General features: G+C 48.0%; 1 protein-coding gene across 2 annotated transcripts in view; it reads right to left on the reverse strand.

Annotated features, from left to right (window-relative positions):
- Nucleotides 1-1,542: 1,542 nt before the first annotated feature.
- ITGA5 (integrin subunit alpha 5) overlaps nt 1,543-16,105 on the reverse strand; it is a 33,941-nt gene continuing 19,378 nt past the window's right edge. For both annotated transcript variants that reach the window (XM_027858057.1, XM_027858058.1), the window contains 11 exons: nt 14,806-14,956; nt 14,577-14,669; nt 14,120-14,199; nt 13,884-13,964; nt 13,702-13,807; nt 10,615-10,761; nt 7,020-7,100; nt 6,746-6,859; nt 4,087-4,188; nt 3,782-3,904; nt 1,543-2,675 (listed from right to left, as the gene is read on the reverse strand). In XM_027858057.1, coding sequence (XP_027713858.1) covers nt 2,592-2,675; nt 3,782-3,904; nt 4,087-4,188; nt 6,746-6,859; nt 7,020-7,100; nt 10,615-10,761; nt 13,702-13,807; nt 13,884-13,964; nt 14,120-14,199; nt 14,577-14,669; nt 14,806-14,956 — 1,162 coding nt within the window. In that variant the 3' untranslated portion in view covers nt 1,543-2,591. The remainder of the gene's footprint in view (nt 2,676-3,781; nt 3,905-4,086; nt 4,189-6,745; nt 6,860-7,019; nt 7,101-10,614; nt 10,762-13,701; nt 13,808-13,883; nt 13,965-14,119; nt 14,200-14,576; nt 14,670-14,805; nt 14,957-16,105) is intronic.

Consider the following 16,105-nt stretch of genomic DNA (forward strand, 5'->3'; position numbering starts at 1 on the left):
CACTTCAATTTCCTTATCTGTAAAATGAGGAAGTTGGACTGGTGATCTCTAAGATTCCTTCTAGATCTGAACGCTAAGTCAGTTATGATGTACTGTGTGTCCTTGGGAAAGACCCAGATCTTCTCTGGGCTTCCTGGTACACATATCCCTTATAAATGTGTCATATTCGTCAACCCAGGTCACACATAGATGCACACAAACAGACATCCTCTAGCACTCTCATGTCTGCCTATCTCCAATCACTTACCCTCACACACAAGACAGCTTGGATCTGCCTTTAGGAGAGAGACTCCCCATTTACTGGACAAACACTCACAGGATCTGGGAGGTTGAGGGCAGGGGGTAAGGGTTTGGCTTACTTAAGAGCGCACACTTAGGGCTCCCTCACTCCTAGGGGAGGTTGGTCCCTTCTCTTCTCCTCCCCCTACACACTTTGGAAGATCCCCCAAGACAAGAGGGACTGGGACGGACTGAGTGGAAATAACCTGACTTTTCTTGTTCCGTTTCCTCCCTATATCCCCCAACTGGCAATTAATTCTTCTTCATCCCAGGGGCCCTGAGAAGGAACTTCTGAGTCTGGGAAGTGTTGGAAAGTATAGGAGAGGTGAAGGAAAGGAGAATCACTTCCTCAAAGGGACGTTTGGGAACATACAAATACTGCTGGGTTGGAGTGGAGAGACCACAGAGCAACTCGGTGGGTATGGCCCACATGGGTTTGTGACTAAGCTGCCCTCTTGTGGCTAGATCCTGCCATTGCAACCCGAGTCTAAGAAGGACATGTGTTTCCTAGTTCCTTCTACCTGCCTGAAAATCTCTGGGTAGTGGCCTTCAAATGCACACATCACAGAAAATCCTTCCTCAAATCTAATCTTAACTTCATCTTAGAGTCATTTCTCTTTTCCTGCTACAGACCCACAGGAGAGATAGAGAAAAGAGAAGAATCGCTCTCCCTTCAACAATCTGGTACTTTAGTAGGGATGTGAAAACTGTGGCCTGAAGGCTGCATGTGGCCTTCTAGGTCCTAGGATGTGGCTTGTTGACTGAGTCTAAGTTTTATAGAACAAATGCTTTTATTAAAGGGATTTGTTCTGTGAAGTTTGGATTCAATCAAAGGGCCGAACTTGAGGACCTAGAGGGCCACGTATGGCCTCAAGGCCACAGGTTCCCCACCCCTGCTTTAGAGGACTGAAAGGTCCAGTTACCCCCTCAGCCTTCTCTTCTCTGGCTTGACTTCTCCCAGTACTCCCCTGGACTTTTAGCATCTTATTACCACCAATAAATATCCTTCTGATGTTCAGCACCGGTCCCTCTCCCAACCTGGGTGCTTCTAGAACTGAAGCTTTCAGTCCAAGAGGAGTCCTTCCCTTTCTCCTCATGTCAGTTTCTCTCTCTCCAGGCACCTGGGCCCATAAGCTCTTGTACACTAAGCCCCATTCCCAGGGCCTTGACAAGAGGTCAAGGCTAGATAGTGAGACCAGGGCCCCTGATAGGACATGGAGGTTGGGGGTGGTGGGCAGAGTAGTGGAGGACAACAGAGTTGGGCCTGTGGTCAGTGGTGGCCCCTAGCCAAGTTTATTGCACTTGCAACAGAGTTTAAATAAGTCCCCGGATGTCCCCAGGGCCAGGAAGAGGGGCAGGGAAGGGGAGGAGGCAGCATCAATACAGCTGTAAGAACACTCTTGCTTGGAGAACTACCACCTGGCCCAGGGCAGGCAGGCAGGCAGGCAGGCCCTCTTGCTCCTAGGCCCTGGGATGAGGCCAAATTGAAGTTCCAGATTGGCAGCTGCCTCTATTGGAGTCCCCATTAGGGCCCTGGGCATCCTGGGATTCCAGCTTCTCCTGAGTCAGGTCCTGGACTTGCATCCAGGTGAGCTGCTACATCAGTCTAACCTGGAGTCCTAGCCTGGCAGGAATCCTCGAGTAGTCCTAGAAAGCCCTGGGGTTCTAAGTCAGTGCCAGACCGCTTTGGAGATCCGTCTTCATCTGAATTCTGGCTCCATTTCGAGCTGGGTGCTGAGTCCACAGAACGGGCCATCCCATTTCTAAACCAGCCCCTGGGCTCACCCTCCTAGGTCTGTATTCCTTCTTTACCCAGGGCTGGGGCTGGCTCCAGAGGGTCCAGAGCATTCACCCTCCACAGAGTTCCAGGCTTGCAGGCCAGAAGATTCTCTGGCCCTTGGGTCTCTCACAAGGCTAAGGACAGGACTCCCCTGGAGAATTACAGCGTGTCCTCAAGGAATCTGGCACTGGATTTCCCAGCTCTGGTTCTGGAGCCATTTCCTAAGAACTTTCTGTTTCAAGTCTCCAAAGGGCCGGGTTGCAGGGTCCTATGTCTGTCCCCATAATCTGGGTCCTTCACAGTGCATTGGGGAGAGGGTCCCCTGCTTTCCCACCCCCAGCTCTGACTCTTCAAGTATGTCTGTGAGCCGGGGTGGGGGAAGACCAAATTCCCCCCTCCCTGACTGTAAGCACCTTTATGAAGCACCTACTCCCTCCCCCTGCCCCAGTGAGCTGAGGAGGGACAGGGCCTTTGGGATAAGGAGTCCGGGGCAGGGAGGTCTCAGGCCTCTGAGGTGGCGGGGGGGAAGATCTCAGGCATCCGAGGTGGCAGGGGGCTTGAGTTGAGCCTTCTCCATGGCGGTGCCGTATGGGAGGGAACGTTTGAAGAATCCAAGCTGGGGACATGGGAAGAGAAAGAAGTGAGGCCTTCTTTGCAATTCATCCCTCTAGTACCCCTTAGACTTCTCCCCCTACTGACTCCAGAATGCTGCCTGTAAAAATTAGGAAGGGCCCCATTGGCTTGGGGGGGGGGATGGAGAGTATGGGGTAGGGGGAGTTGGGAGCCTATAATGAAGGTCATGAAGATGAGATGACCTCGGCAATGTATGGGGTCATAGGAAACACATCAATGAGCTATCTGAGGCTGGGGGCAGGATAGCTGGGTCCTAGGGAGAGATCTTAGACTGAGGAATGGAAAGCAATGAATTCAATCCCCCTGGGAACCCTAAGCACCAAGCAACTTCAGCATGACTCCCCTTCCTCTTGCCTGGACTAGCTGGCAGGATTATCTAGGTGGGCAGTTCTCCTTGGTTTTTTGAAAGTTAAAAGAAGTATCTCATGGGCAGAGGGAGAGGGGGAGACAGCCACAAAATAAGTGGTGAGATTCTGGTCATACTCTTCCATCATTTTCCTTCTGATCCTCATTTTGTTAGCACAAAGTCCCTGTCCTCTACTCCCAACCCCCAGCTCCCCCCATCCCGATGGAGTCCCCACCACGGGGGCAGTGACTCTCTGTATGTTCTGCATTAAGTAGAGCACATTCCGGGACAAGACAGAGCATCTGAGCTGACCCACTGCCTTTGGTGATCACCAGGTACATGCCCGGTGAGCCCGCTGGATCATCTCACACCATTGATTGCAACCCCAGGATCACAGATTTAAGGCCAGAAGGGACTTCAGCAGCCATCTATCCAGTTTAGCTCCCTCATTTTGTGGATGAGGAACTGAGGCCCTAATACATCAAGTGACTTATTCAAAGTCATGAAGGCAGCAAGTCACAGAGTCAGGATTTGAATCCAAGATCCTACTTCAAAGCCAGTGCCCTTTTCACTGTTTTTCCCCCCCAGATGCTGCAGCTGAAAGTGTGGCCATGGCCCCCACAGAGGATGCTAGCATAGTTGTTATGGGGGAGATGTCATGATTGGGGCTATTAGATTATTGCTGGGGAGCTGGGACGTTCTGCCTGGGAGGTGGAGGGGGTTTGTGTGGGCTTGCCGCTGACCTTGTAGAGGACGTAGATGAGGAGGCCGAGGAGCAGGAGGCCGAGAAGCACAGCAAGGATGATGATCCAGAGTGGGACCCCCTGGTTGCCTTCTGCCTTGGTCCACTGCACTGCAGTTGCCACCTGGAAGGGAGGAGAAAAGGGTCTCAGGGGACTCCAGGCTTCTTTTCAACTTATATCTGGATCTCAAAGCCCTCCCCTGGGCCCTAGGCCTGGGACATGAGCCCACCCAACCGCCATGAGTCAAGCCCTTCTCCACTTCCCTCCCTGTACTTCCCGACTTGAGGTCTGGGTCCCTGACTTGCCTGAAGCTCCTTCTGGGGTAGCTGCCGAGGAGGAATTCGATATGGCATCTTTAGCGCCTTGTATACTGCCTTGCATTGCAGGCTGACTGGCTGATGTTCCCACTGCGGGGGGAGAAAAGAGAAAGTCAGGACCATCCCTATTCCCCTACCCCATCAGCTCAGGATCTGCCAGGGGGTAGGGGAGAGATCTCTTCTTTCTCATTTTTTTTTCTGTGGTTTTGTGACTCTCTTTCCATCATCATATCACAGGATGAAAGCGGTCCTTAGAAGTCATCTAGGCTGGGGGCAGCTAGGTAGCACAAGGGGGCAGCTAGGTGGCAGAGTGAATAGAGCTCTGGCCTTGGAGTCAGGAGGACCTGAGTTCAAATCTGGCCTTGGACACTAACATTTACTAGCTGTGTGACCCTGGGCAAGTCGCTTAACCCCAAATGCCTCACCAAAAAAAGCAAAAAAAAAAAGTCATCTAGGCAAACTTTATTTTACAGATGAGGAAACCAAGGCATTGTTTCTGTCCTTCCAGACTTCTGTCTCCCCTTCACAGTATCCTTGTATCTCAGTCAACCCATCCTTCAAAATCCAACTCCAAAGCCATAGAGCCTCATCTGATACTCTCAGTAATGACCTTTCCCCATCTCAGGCCTCCTTCAGAACTTTGCCTGACCCTCTCTCATGCATTTTAAGTTGTACTTTGCACTACAATTGTTTATCTGCACCTGTGTCATATCTATTAGATTTTGGGGGAGGCAATTGGGGTTAAGTGACTTGCCCAGGAACACACAGCTACTAAGTGTGTGAGGCCGGATCTGAACTCAGTCCTCCTGACTCAATTTACTGTACTATGTAACTGCGCTCACTCTGAGAATGCAAGATCCTGTCTCATTAAAGCTTTGTATCTGATGCCTTCATCACCTCAAATCACCTTGAATCTTCCCCTGACACCTTATGGTGGCATGGAGGTAACCATGAGTTCTTGAAGGTCACTCCCAGTGGAGAGCAAGCTCTGACAGGTCCTACCTGGAAACCTGGAAAGGTTCTGATAGAGGGACTGCCTGTGTCATCCATGGACCAGCTTGGCTACAAGGTGATGATGTTTTGGACAAAAAAAGTGGCCATCTACTGAGGCAGAGGAGAGTTGCTGCTAGTTGGGTCAGGAAGAACTCACACCAACAGAATCTTGGGTCCTCTATATTCAAGTATGCTCTCCAGGACCTAGCAAAATGCTCTGTGCACACAGTGTTCAATAAATGTTGATTTGTACTGAATTGTCTCCCAAAGCATGTCTGCCTCTCTGTTCGTCTTGTGCCTGTGTCTTTTTGTCCGATTGGGTGATTCCCCCTCCATCTCTCTCCTTGCTCTGAATTTCTGTGTCTCTGTCTATCCCTTCTGAGTTTCTCTCTGGCTCTTTGTCATTAAAGAGGTCAGGAAGGAAAGACTGCCATATGTATTTTGCCCATCAGGTGGCAGCATAGGCCCATAGCTCAGACAATAGGTAGGAGAAAGAGGGGGGACGTAAATATTGGGGCTGGGAACTTGAAGAAGGGGAATGAGGTTGAGGTTGAGGATGAAAGATATAGGTTTGGGGGCCCTAGGTTGGGGAAGTGGGGTTAGTTGGAGGTGAAAAGTTAGGAGTTGGAATCTTGGACCATATTTCCTTTTACTAGAGAAATGAGGGTTATGGGGACTGAATGCTATGCGTTGCCAGATAAAACCACCTTGCTGGTTGGTTTTAACTATCTGCCTTTTCAGGGGGCTACAAGAGGAAGTCCAACGTAGGGAGGTGTATAATGGGAAAATGCTGTGATGCAAGAAAAAAGACATCAACTGTGAGAATTTGCCTTGGACCCTTCATTTTACCAGTTTACGGAATGCCAAATATTCCTTATTCTGGCAACTTGGCTGTAATTTATTGTCTTAGGGATCAGCCTGTGGCACTCCAAGGCTAAACTAATCTGACCACGAGAACACAGCTAATATGTGTCAGAAACAGGACTCGAACCCAGGTCTTCCTGACCCCAAGGCTGCTTCTCTACCATTATGCCAGTGCATCAATAAAACTCTTTAAGCTAATGATAAAGGTCGGCATGGGGCAGTAGATAGAGAGCTGGCCTTGGAAGACCTGGGCTCAAGTCCCTTTGACCTCTCTGGGCCCCAGGCAAATCTCTGGCGGGGTAAACTGCGGAGAAGATGCTAGTTTGTCATTGGTAGAGGAAGTTCCTGACTGGGAGCTGGACCTATGAAATCATAGGAAGAGAGGGAAGGTGAAGGGAAGAGGAAGGAGAAGGGGAGGCAGAGGAAAGGGGAGACAGACAGACAGGGACAGAGAGGGAGGGGAAATGGGAGAGGAAGGAGAAGAAGAGGCAGAGAGAAGGGGAAACAGACAGGAACAATGAGGGAGGGGGAAGGAGAAGCGGGGCAGAGGGAGGGGGAGACAGACAGACAGGGACAGAGAGGGAGGGGAAGGAGAAAGGGGGGCAGAGGGAGGGGGAGACAGACAGACAGGGACAGAGAGGGAGGGGAAGGAGAAGAGGGGGCAGAGGGAGGGGGAGACAGAGAGGGAGGGGGAAGGAGAGAGGAATGAGAAGGGGAGGCAGAGGGAGGGGAAGACAGACAGACAGGGACAGAGAGGGAAGGAGACAAAATTCAGGCATCAGGCTCTCACCTGCAGGAAGGTCTTTGCCCATACTTGGAAATGCAATTGTAGACTTCGGCTTTCTTGCCTGTGTAACTGTTCTAGCTCACAGCGCAAGTCGAAACAGTCTGCTTCAGGACATTTCTGAGGAAGGTTTAGAAGAGTAAGGTGTCCAGAATCTAAAAGTCTTGACATTTAGCTCTTAATCTAATCCCTGGCTCCATGCCCTCCAACAACTCTTAGGTCCTGAGTCTACTCCCCCAGACACCCCCAAAACCCAGGGTTCCCAGAATTCTAAACTTACCAAAACTCGAGGCCCAGGGGCTGGTCCCCGGCTTAAGGCCTCCCACCTCTGCCGTCGATGCTGGGGCTCCTCAGGATCCAGCTGGAGGGAGATAACCTCAAGTTAAATTCTATCCCCCTTTCCTGGTAGAGATGACCCAGTTTTCAGGTCTGGTTTACACTGGATCTCCTTTCTAGAAAAGCCTCGTTTGAGTATCTCGATGAGCACAAGAGCTCCTTCCTTTCAGTTTACCTCATAGATAACTACTTTTGTTGCCTCCTTCCAGGATTCTCAATAGTGTCTACTTTTTTTTTTTTTTTTTTGGTTAGGCAATGGGATTAAGTGACTTGCCCAGGGTCACATAGCTAGTAAGTGTCTGCAGTGTTTACCTTCTTTCCCCTTTTCCTACCAGTCTCACTGCCTCTCCCTAGTGCCTCTTCTTGGAATGTCCTCCCTTCTTCCCTTCACCTTCTGAATCCACCTTTTAAATTCTAGGGAGCCTTCCTGGATTCCTCTCTCCCATCCTGTAAAGACCTCCCCCAGTACAAAGCTCTCTGCTTGTACTTCCATTATGCACTTAACTATAGGACAGAACGAAATCCATAAAATCCATAGAAGTGTCTAATAACTTCCTGATGTGCCTTAGCAATAATTTCATCCTTCAAAAGGTGGAGGAGCCATAAAGGGGAAATCCTACTTTGGATATAAGTCTCACTAATAGGGAGGAAACAGTTGCTAGGGTGGGAAGGATGGGAATCTGGGGGGCAAGTGACCACTCAATCCTAGAGATAGTGATAGATGAGAGGGGAATAATCTGATATATAAAAACCCTAGATTTTGAGAAAGCAGACTTTGTTGGGTTCAGAGGAAAGACAAGCATGATCTCATAGACTAAAATATTTCCAAAGTCAGCCCAGGAGGCCTGAGAGATGCTCAAGAAGGAAATCCTGAAGATGCAAGTGGAAATAATTTCAATGAGGAACAAAAATGAGACTTCTCTAGAGAGCAAAGTGGACACACAGGAAACTCACCAACTGACTTGGACTTTTAAAAGAAATGTACAGAAAAGGGAATTAAGGCCAGGTAACAGAAGACGAACGTTAAGAGCGTAAATGTAAGTAAAGTGCATGTAAAAGTAAGTCCCATAAAAAGTATCAGAGTGAGCTAAGGCTGTTGAGGGAAGCTAAGGATAATAAAAATAACTTTTAAAGTTACCTGGGGAGAAAAAGGAGGATCAAAGGAGGGATGGGGAATAGGATGAGAACTGACACCAGAAGGAAAACAGAGCTGCTCAATTCTATTTTGTTTCTTTGCTGGGAGGGTGGATGGGATGATGATAAGTGATGATTGAGAGCAGGCAGAGCAGTTCAATCTTGATTTTGTTTCTGTGTTTTTCTCAAAGGAGAATGACCTTTTCATTGGAAATGACAGAATAAGAATGGCAAACAGGGATTTGATACCCAAGATAAGTAGATGGCAAGAGAGCACTTAGTCACCTTTGATGAATTCAAGTTAACTGACCCTGATGAATTACATCCTTGGGTCCCAAAACAATGGACAGATGGGACCAGGAGCCACTGTCAACAATAAGGACAAGAGGGGAGGTCCCACAACTTTGCAGAACGGCAAATGTTGTCCAAATTTTTCATAAAGGGAAGAGAATAGTCTGCAAACCACAGGTCAGTGAGCTTAATGTGGATTCTTGGGGGGATATCCTAGAAAGGATATTAAAAGATGGTTGTCTATTATCTAGAAAGGGAAGTGACAATGACAAATAACCAACATGACTTCACTGACAATGTCATGATGGGTGGGGTAGCATATGCTTAAAATCTCTGCTACTGGGGGGAGTCTGAGGCTGGTGGAACTCCTGAGTTCTGGGGTCTGAGCTAAATTGGCCTAGCGCAACTGACCTAGGTTGGAAAGTAGGCTAAAGCCTCCTTATTGATCAGCAATGGGATTGAACTTATGAATAAATGCTATACTTCTAACTAAGGTAACGTAAGAAGACCCAGCATTAAAAAAAAAAAGTCATGGCAGACTAATTTCATGTATTTTTTTTCAAGATTACTAAACTAGCAAACCAGGGAAATGCTATGAATATAGTTTACCTCGATTTTAGCAAATTGTTTGATAAAATATGCTCTTTTTTGGGAAAACATGGAAAGTATGGATTAGATGACAATACAAGTGGATGGACTCAGGGCTGATTGGATGGCCAGACTCAAAGAGCAGTTGTTGATGGTTCAGCGTCAACATGGCAGAAGGTCTCCAGTGAAGGGCTCCAGGGCTCAGTGCCTGGCCCTGAGTGGTTTAACATTTTTATCTGTGACTTGGATAAAGGCATAGACAGTAATGCCCATCAACTTTGTGGATGACATGAAGCTGGGAGGGGTAGCTAACACAGCAGATGACAGAGTTGGGATTCAAAAGCATCTTGGCAGACTGAATCTAATATGATGAAATTTCGTACAGACAAATATAAAGTTTGGCACATAGGCACAAAACAGCACCTCCCCAAGTAGAAGATGAGGGAGGCACAGATTCAGAGGTTGTTCTGAAAAGGATCTTGGGACATGAGTGAATTGCAAAAGCTCCGTGTGAGTTAGCAGTGTGCTGTGGCAGCCAGAAAACCTTAGGGTGTCTTGGGCTCTATTATGAAAAGAGGAACTTCTAGGAATAGGGAGGTGATAACCCGCTGTACTCTCCCTGATCAGACCTCTTCTGGAATAGTGGACTCAGTTCTGGGCACAAGAAGGACATGGATAAAAGCTGGCCAGGGTCCAGAGGAGGGCCTCCAGGATGGCGAAGGGCCTGGAAGTCAGGACAGATGGACCTGGCCAAGTTTAGTTTGGAGAAGATAGGACAGCTGTGCTCAAATGTTTGAAGGGCTGTCATGTGACTCATCTTTCTGACTTCACATCTGGCCCCAGATACTTATTATCTGTGTGACCCTGGGCAAGTCACTTAACCCAGTTTGCCTCAGTTTTCTCAACTATAAAGTGGGGATAAAAATGGTACTTACCTCACAAGGTAGGTAAAAATCAGGGTTATGAAAATCAAATGAAATCATATTTGTAAAACACTTAGTACAGTGCCTGGCACATAGTAGGCATTATATAAACACTAGCTATTAGTATTGTTTAGTTGCACAGAAGCACATGTAGATTTGATGCCAGGAATAACTTCCACATAATAAGTGGTACCCAAGAGTGAGGTTAAGTTCCTTCAATGGGTTGTAGTCCCTTTCTTTGAAACAGGGTGGACAACCACTCATCTGGTATGTTAGAGTGGGAATTCCTTTGTGTATGGTTTGGATCAGATGGTCACTGAGATCCCTTGCAACTCTCAAATTCTGTGATTCTATGATATATATCTATCATATCTCATCTCAAGCCTCTGAGTTCCAAGGGGGCAAGGACTTCATCTTACCTAAACTTTGTATCTTCCCCAACAGCTACCACTGGGCTTTATACACAGCAGACAGAATAATAAATGACCATGAAGTAAATGGAATGGGTCAGTGTCCTCTGCCCTAGATCTCTTCTCCAGAGCTCAGATCCTACATCCCTCCCTACCCCCCATTTCCCTCTGGTCCCAGTGCCTATTTCCTTACCTTCAGGTCCTGTGGGTTGGGATTAAATGTGCAGTTGCTAAGCCCTGAGATTTTGGTGACATTGAGGAGCTGTTGACCGTCCAGGGCCAGCGGGCAGCTGAGCTCCAGTATCCCTCTGCTGATGGAGCTGGGACCATCGTTGACAAGCTGAGGAAAGGAAAAATGGAGCCGTTAGTGGGGGACACTTCAGTCCTGGTACTGACCTCAGCTTTGGGTCACCTTGATCTTGACATTATTGATCTGTACATATTTCTAAGTCCTTCTTTCCCCACCCCATGATTTCTTATTTCTCAACTTCTTGCAACCTGACTTCTTTACATTTTACTGAGATTACTGTCTCCAAGGCCACCAACAACTTCTCATGACTAAATCCAGTGGCCTTTTCTCAGGACTCATCCACCTTGACCTCTTTGCAGATTTTAATACTGCTGACCATCCCTCACTACAGAATAAACTCTTCTTCCTTAGCCTCAGGGAAGCTGCTTCTCTTGATTTTCCAGCTACCCATCTGACTGGTCCTTTTCAGCCTCCTTTGAAGGTTCTTCATCTATCTCCTACTCTTGAAATTTGGGCTTCCTCAAAGACTGTCCTGATCCCCTTTCTCTTCTTCCTCTACATTCTTTTAGCTAGCGAGCTCATCTGCTTCGAGAGAAAGTTCAAGTGTCTTCTCTACAAAGGTAACTCCCAAATGTACATATCCAGTCTCTCTCCCAAATTCCACATCATTAGCTGTGTGCTGGTTATATGCCCCTTTGGCATCTCAAACTCAGCATATCCAAAACAGGGCTTTCCTCCTAAATAGACCTTGCCTCTAAACATCCTTATTTCTGCTGTGCATAGTAGCCCAAGCTACTTGGGAAGATGAGGCTGGTGTTTTGCTTGAGCTCAGGAATTGTGAACTGAAGTGGGCTAAGCTGAGAGGAGATTTCCACCAAGTCTGACACCAAAAATGATGAACCTCAGGAGAGTTGGAGGCATCAGGATGCCTAAGGAAGGATGAACCAGTCCAGGTCAGAAATGGAGCAGGTCAATGCTTCCTTGCTAATGTTTAGTGGTGGAAATAGGCCCATTAGGGGCTAGTGCAAATCCAACTTTGGTGGAGCAGTAAGACTGGATCTTAAAAAAAAAATCCTAATTCTGTTATGGGTGTACTATCCTCCCAGTCTCCCATGTTTGCAACCTCAATGGCTACAGGATCATAAAATTAGAGCTAAAAGGGAGCTTAGAGGGCATTTAATCTGATCTCTAAACTTTACAGCTGAGGAAACTAAGAAAGGCTCAAAGAGGTGAAATACTTGTCCAAGGTCATGCAGAGGCAGGATCTGTAGCCAGGTCCCTTGAGCCCAAATCCAATGCTCTTTCCACTGGATCATGCTATTTTCTTTGTCCTATCTGATGTTGTTTATCCTTCGTTTTCAGAGGACCAATGACATTGCAGAGTGATGTCTTGACTTCCTCATGAATTGGACCAAAGTGAGGCAGAGTTGTGTGAGTTATTAGCATCACTTCTGTCTTCCAGTAGCAGGACAAAAGTCAAGATGACTAGAGATGGCCTGGGATGCAGTGGATGACACTGGCGTCTTTGTCTTCAATATCTGACCAAGCTCTAAGTGTTCCACGGTGCCTGCTTCAGTCGCTTTCATGGCCTTTGGAACAAATTGTTCTCATCTGCCCATTCCTCTAGGGGGAAGACTTCACAGGCTTGGGGAAGATATCCCCTAACTCAGCAACAGGTCTGAGGCCAGTCAGTTGCCTTCAACCTGGTTTAGCCTGTTTGCTGAGGTGGCTTACCAGGGTGTGGCCGCTGTGCATGATGCTACAGCTTCTTGGAGCCAAAGGTGAGAGTTGGGTCAATGAGCTGGACACCAAAGGTGGATGAGCAGCCCTGAAAAGGGCTCAGGGGCCCTCTCACCAGAGGTGCTAGTCCTCAACAAACCCTATCTACAACATCCCTGAGCCTCAGTTTTCTCAACCATAAAATGGGAATAAAGTACCTATTATGCCTAGTTCTCCCAATTGTTTCCTGAAGCTCAAATGAGACAATGTTTCCATTTTTTTTTCTTTGCAAACTTTAAAGTGCTACACAGGTAATTACTATGATCTTTGTCGCCTTCTCTCTCAAGCTCCCAGCCCCTGCAGCATAATACCAGTGGCTCAGTCATGTCCATGACATTCCTGGTCTCTGGCCCCTCTGCTCCACTTCTAGGGCCACCTCAAGCCAATTGAGCTAAATCTCTTCCTTGCCCTCGGTTGTTCCCTCAAGGGAGGCCACAGTTTCTAATTTCTGACCAGCACTCACTAGCCCTTTCCTTTCCCTTTCTCTGTCATCCACACCACTCCCTGTGTCATCCCCACTGTTTTGTGTGCCATTCATAGGACCACAGGGTTTAGAGCTATCAGATACCATAGAGATTATCTCAAGTCCCATACTTTCATTTTAAAGATGGGCCTCAGTTTCCTCTTCTGTAAAGTGATAGGGTTGGATTTGGAAGACTTTAGAACCCTGACCAATGCAAAGACCAATGATGATGTCTCCTGACAGAAAAAGGGTAGGTTCAATAAAAACATTTTTGGACACAGCCAATATGGGATTTTGTTTTCTTTCATTATATATATTTGTTACCAGAACTTTTTATTTTTCCTTTCTTTCTTTTCCTTTCTCTCTTTTTTTTATAGTAGAGGAGTGGGAGAATAAAGTGGAGAGGGGGAGGGTAGGGGAATAGTGAAAGAAAAGAGGGTCATTCAGACATTTTTTTAAATGCAGAGAACAGAAGAAAGGCCAAGAAGAAGCACAGACAGGCAGAACAGCTTTGAATGCTGCAGGTTGAACTTTTATACTTAAAAAGAAGAGGAAGAGGTACTTAACAGACACTTGCAATTTCATGTACAATCATCTTTTTCTGTTCTACTGCATATATGGGAATGTCCATTTGGCATTTGGTGTTTAAGTTCAAAATAAAAAGAAATTTAAAAAAAGAAAAAAAATTGAGAGGGTTGGACTAAAAGCTCTCTAAGCTCTTGATTTCAGCTCTTCCTTCTCCTTCTCTCTCTACCTTTCCATCCCCCCTGCTATTTCTCTCTTCTCACCTCATAGACGTGGTGGACCTCAGGGCCAACACTGTTCTCTTCTTGGGGTGGATCTTGGGGTTGCCAGCCACTTATTGGGAATAGCACCGTCTCTGGCTTGGACACTCTAAAAAGAGAGAGAAGGGTCAGGAAGGTTCAGTGCGTTCCCCAAGCTGGAACCCTACCCATGCCCCTTGACTAACCCATTCAGGGAGACGTGGGCCTGAGCCTCCACCGAGAGCAGGAAGGAAACCACTTCACTCTGAGAGTTATTGAGGTTCTTACTGCAGGAGGGCAGGACAAAGAACAAAGAAGGGAGGGGAAAGAAAATAGAAGATTGTGAGCCAGGGAAGGAAGGCCTTTGGTCCAGCAGACTCCCTCCTCCCCTGTTCGCTCCCTCTCCTCTCCTCACGTCCACAGGCCCTGACCCCATCCCTACCTGTGAATCTGGAAATCAAACTGGATAGTTTTCTTGTTGTCCCGGAGATGAGGGACAGTAAATCGAAGCCCCCCCCACAGCTGTAGCCAGAGAGAAGGAAGAAGGGGTCAGACTGGTCAAGCTCAAATGCGGGAATGTATGTAAAACCCTTCGCAAAACTCAAAGTGCTGCATAAATGCCAATAATGTCCAGCTCAATCCCTTTTCTTTCATCAGCCTTCCTCTCCTTCCTGTCCCTCCTCCTCCTCTTTTCCTTCCCTCAACTGCTCAGGCCTATCACTCCCATTTCTAATCCCCTCTCTCTCCCCTGGCCCTGTCCCACTCCCCCGACTAATCAATCAACAAACATTTATTAAAGGAGGCCTGCCTGAAGAATATTTGCTTCCCCCTTCCCTTGACCCCTCCCCGGTCCTGGCTCTTGTCACCTCTGCCCCTGCCCCTAGCGCCTTCCCACTCACACTGGCTCCGGCTTTCATGGGGTTCCCCAAGTCACAGACAAGCTGACGGCTCTGGTTCACAGCAAAGTAGTCACAACTTAGGCTGGAGAAATTCTAGGGGGGAAGAGTAGCAGCACTAGCACCCTCTCCAGTTCCCTTGGGGGTCCCCAGGCTGTCACCCTGGCCCCTTCCAAGCTTAGGCTTTCCCAGTTAGGTGTCCCACAGCTCCCTTGCCTTGAGCCCTGCTCACCCCGGGGTGTCGGACCAGTCCAGAGTACTCAGCCTCTGGGGGTGCGGTGACCCGAAGCTCAGCCTCGTAGGCCCCTCCTTCTCCCATGTTCTGGGCATGGAAGGTCAAGTTCAGGGCGTTCTTGTCTCCCAGGTACACTTGAGTCTGCTCCCTGGCAGGAGGAAGGGTGGCGGTGTTACACATTTGGGGTCAAGTGGAAACTCCCCAAATCTTGGCAAGAGACCTAGCTCCTGCCTCACAGTCCTTCCTGGTGGCATGAAATCAACTCTAGAGTAGTACAGAACTAACCCCACTCTGTCTTTTTACAAATGAGGAAAATTAGGCTCCACAAGGGGAAAATGGCCTGCCCTATCCATCATTAGGGGAAGGTCTGGGACTCAGAGTAACACCTAGGGCAGGTCTACTTTCTCTTTGCTTGTTTTTTTTTTTTTCCCCAGGCAATAGGGGTTAAGTGACTTGCCCAGGGTCACACAGCTAGTAAGTGTCAAGTGTTTGGTCTGAGGCTGGATTTGAACTTAGGTGTTTCTGACTTCAGGGCCGGTGCTTTATCCACTGCACCACCTAGCTGCCCCTGTACTTCCTCTTTGGATGCCACCCCCAAAGGTGTCTGTCTCAGAGCATTCCCTTCACTCAATGACATGCCCCCTCTACTACCCTTCCTCCCACCAGGGGTGAGGAAGAGGAGGCCAGGGATTATGGGCAGTGCCTGTGGAGCATAAGGCAATAATTCTCAAACTTTTCACACTCAAGACTCCTTTATAGTCTTAAAAACTAATGAGGATCCCAAGGAGCTCTTGGTATTATTATTAAAATAGTTTTGACTTTGCAGACCCCTTAAAAGGGACCCCAGACTTGTAGGGGTAAAGGGACTACCCTTCCAGAACCACTGCTCTAAGGGGAGGTTTCCCTTTCTCCCAGCACCACTGCACTCAACAGGGAACAGATTTTCTTCTGAGTACTGAGCCCCCCACCCCCAATTGAATATGCCCTGGGGGCCAGAACTCCTGTTTGTGCATCATACATTAAGAGCTGGAAGGGACTTTGGATGTTATCTGGTCCATTCCTCTCATTTTACAGATGAGGAAACTGAGGTCAAAACAGGTGAAACAGTTTGCCCTAGGTCACAAGTAGCAGAGGCCAAACTTCTAATCCTCAGAACAGCACCCACACCACACTCATTCTTCTTCCCAAACCCCGGATCCCCAAGTACCTGACTGTCTTGCCTCCAAGCAACCCCTTCTCCAGTCCCAGGGCACTAGGATATTAGAACCTCACTATCCTCTGCCTTTCAACTTCCAAG

Source organism: Vombatus ursinus, unplaced genomic scaffold (genome assembly GCF_900497805.2).
Source record: "Vombatus ursinus unplaced genomic scaffold, bare-nosed wombat genome assembly UNPS02012709.1, whole genome shotgun sequence".
Taxonomy (NCBI): Eukaryota; Metazoa; Chordata; class Mammalia; order Diprotodontia; family Vombatidae; genus Vombatus; species Vombatus ursinus.